General features: G+C 41.6%; 1 protein-coding gene across 1 annotated transcript; it reads left to right on the top strand.

Annotated features, from left to right (window-relative positions):
* Positions 1-151: 151 nt before the first annotated feature.
* On the top strand, positions 152-2,428 carry LOC118732399 (muscle M-line assembly protein unc-89-like). The gene has a single exon (XM_036461529.1). It carries the CDS (start codon positions 152-154, stop codon positions 2,426-2,428), a length of 2,277 nt encoding a protein of 758 aa, XP_036317422.1.
* The last annotated feature ends 204 nt before the right edge of the window (positions 2,429-2,632 follow it).

Here is a 2,632-nt window from a genome sequence, read left to right as displayed (position 1 = left end):
AAAAAAGAAACCTTTGAATGATAAGGCCAACGGAAAAGTAGATAAGAAACCTTCCACTAGAGAAGTCCAAAGGAAACAATCCACTACATCTTGTTGCTCGTTTGGAACAAAGAATAAAGCAAAAAAGACTGATGGGTCCGAACAGAAGCCCATGAAGGACAAGGTGAAATCTGATAAGAAGCCTTCGACTGGAAACGTCCAACAATCCACTACCTCTTGTTGCTCATTCGGTAAAAAATATAAGTCAAAGAAATCAGATGAAGACGTTCAGAGGAAGCTGCAAAGCAGGAAGCTGGAAGCAAAAGATAAATCAAAGGCGGCCGATGATTCAAAAAAGAAATCTTTGAAGGATAAGGCCAACGGAAAAGTAGATAAGAAACCTTCCAGTAGAAAAGTCCAGAGGAAACAATCCCCTACATCCTGTTGCTCGTTTGGAACAAAGAATAAAACAAAGAAGACTGATGGGTCCGAACAGAAGCCCATGAAGGACAAGGCAAAATCTGATAAGAAGGCTTCGACTGGAAACGTCCAGAACAAACAATCCACTACCTCTTGTTGCTCATTTGGTAAAAAGGACAAGCCAATGGAGACTGATGATTCTAAAAAGAAGCCCTCGCGTTGCTCATTTAGTAAAAAAGATAAGACCAAGCAGGACGATGATTCGAAAAAGAAACCCTCGAAGAAGAAAGAATTTACTACATCTTGTTGCTCGTTCGCAGCAAAAGATAAACCAAATGAATCAAAGGATTCTAAAAAGAAAAATGACAAGGACAGTAAAACCAAAAGCCAGGAAATGGTTCCAAAGAAATCTCCCGCAGCCTCGTGTTGTTCCAAAGGCAATAAGGATAAGTCCAAAAAGCGCCCGCTAGATGAAAATAAAGAAAAGCCTCAGAAGAAATCATCTACATCGTCGGGTTGCTCATTTAGGAAAAATGATAAGAAAAATGAAGCCGATGGCTATAAAAAGAAGCCATTGTGTAGCTGGTTCTGTAAAAAGGATAAGTCTAAGAAAAAAGACGGTTCTTCAACTTCTTCGTGTTGTCCTGTGGGGAGCATAGATAAGTCTAAAAAGACTCCTCCAAAGGTTAAGAGCCAAGAAAAAGTGCAAAAGAAACCAACCACCATATCTTGTTGCTCAGTCGGTAGAAAGGAAGAACATAAAAAGATAGACGATTTCAAAGAAACCCCACTCAAAGCTCAAAAGCAAGAAAAAGTTCAAAAGAAATCATCTACTGCATCATGTTGCCCCAAGAATAAAAAGCCAAAGAAACCGGCTGATTCGAATAGGAAACCGCCAAAAGCTGACAGTCGGGAAAAAGTGCAGAAGAAGTCGTCCTCTACGTCGTGCTGTCTAAAGTCCAAAACACCATCGAAGTCTGCCGATCCACATAGGAAATCATCTCAAACAACTTGCTGGGGAAGTGGTAGCAGGGATAAACCGAAAAAATTGGAAGACTCTAAGAGAAAACCAACAAAGTCCCAAAACAAAGCAAAAGTCCAGCCGACGTCATCCCAAACAACCCGTTCGTGTTGCAGGGGCAGAGAAAAGGAAGAACGCGACGTTAAAAGCAAAAACAAGAAGTCAGTCAGCAAAACATCACAAAAGTCATTTTGTTCATGCTGCGTATCACCCGACGAAAGAACGCAAACGCCTGCAAGAACTAACGACAGGACGAAGGAGAAGCAAACAAAGCCGCTACCCAAAAACAACCAATCACAGTCATCCTTCTGGTCATGCTGTACAAGCGTTAGTACGCGGAAAAAATCTAAAGACCGGCAAAGTGAAGACCCGATACAAAGACAGAAGGGTAACAGAAAGAAAACAGCACATCAAGTAGAGATGCCACCAAACTTCTCATACTGCGAAGCGCTCTATAATGAATTAGAAAACCTAGTCATGCAAAATCAGTGTCCAAAACAAATTTCACAAGCACAAAAGAGGAAGGAACCCGCAAAAGAGGACACGAAATCCAAAGGCAGTTCTTCTTGCTTTCAACGCAGCAGTTCGAAAAGCGGACAGAACCCATCCAAGTCAAGTCTAAAATCTCAAAGTGAAACTACCAGCAAAACGATGAGATCTCAATCAGGAGGAAGAGCTAGCAAAAAAAAAGACAAGGGCAGCAGCGAAGCGAAAGCGCAGGAAGCCTCAAGTTCTACCTCTAAGGACGATACACAGCGCCGCGGCAAATCGAAAACACGAAGTTACCGCCACCAAGCTTCCAATCAGCCACCAACACCGCCAACATGTCACTCGAGCAGTGAGACAGATATCGAAAAGTCCTTTGTAGCTGAGTACATCCTGGGCAAACCGCACCAACGCGCAATGTCCTATGCACAGGCCAGAAACGTGAAACATTATATTATATTATCTTGGGCAGCAGCGCAAAAACAAAGTGTGCTGGGAATCCTAACAGACCGCCAAATTTAAGTACTTTTAAAGGTTATAGGATGGGTTGTCAATATTAGCTAAAACACGACTACACTTTACATGACCACACAATGATGACACACAAATGTGGGCCGTCTGATGTAGAATGTAGTTTTATTTTGGTAATTTTGTCAATTCAAACTTGTAAGCCATTAAAATTCATCAGTGTCAACTTCAAGAAAGAAGTCCTTCTGTAAAAAAAAA

Source organism: Rhagoletis pomonella, unplaced genomic scaffold (genome assembly GCF_013731165.1).
Source record: "Rhagoletis pomonella isolate Grant_MI unplaced genomic scaffold, Rhpom_1.0 Rhpom_scaffold_19723, whole genome shotgun sequence".
Taxonomy (NCBI): domain Eukaryota; kingdom Metazoa; phylum Arthropoda; class Insecta; order Diptera; family Tephritidae; genus Rhagoletis; species Rhagoletis pomonella.
The sequence above is the reverse complement of the archived record's forward strand: the minus strand, read 5'-3'. Positions and strand labels throughout refer to the sequence as shown.

Coding starts and splice junctions, on each gene's coding strand:
- LOC118732399 (XM_036461529.1), top strand. CDS start 152: ATGAAGGACAAGGTGAAATCTGATAAGAAGCCTTCGACTGGAAACGTC.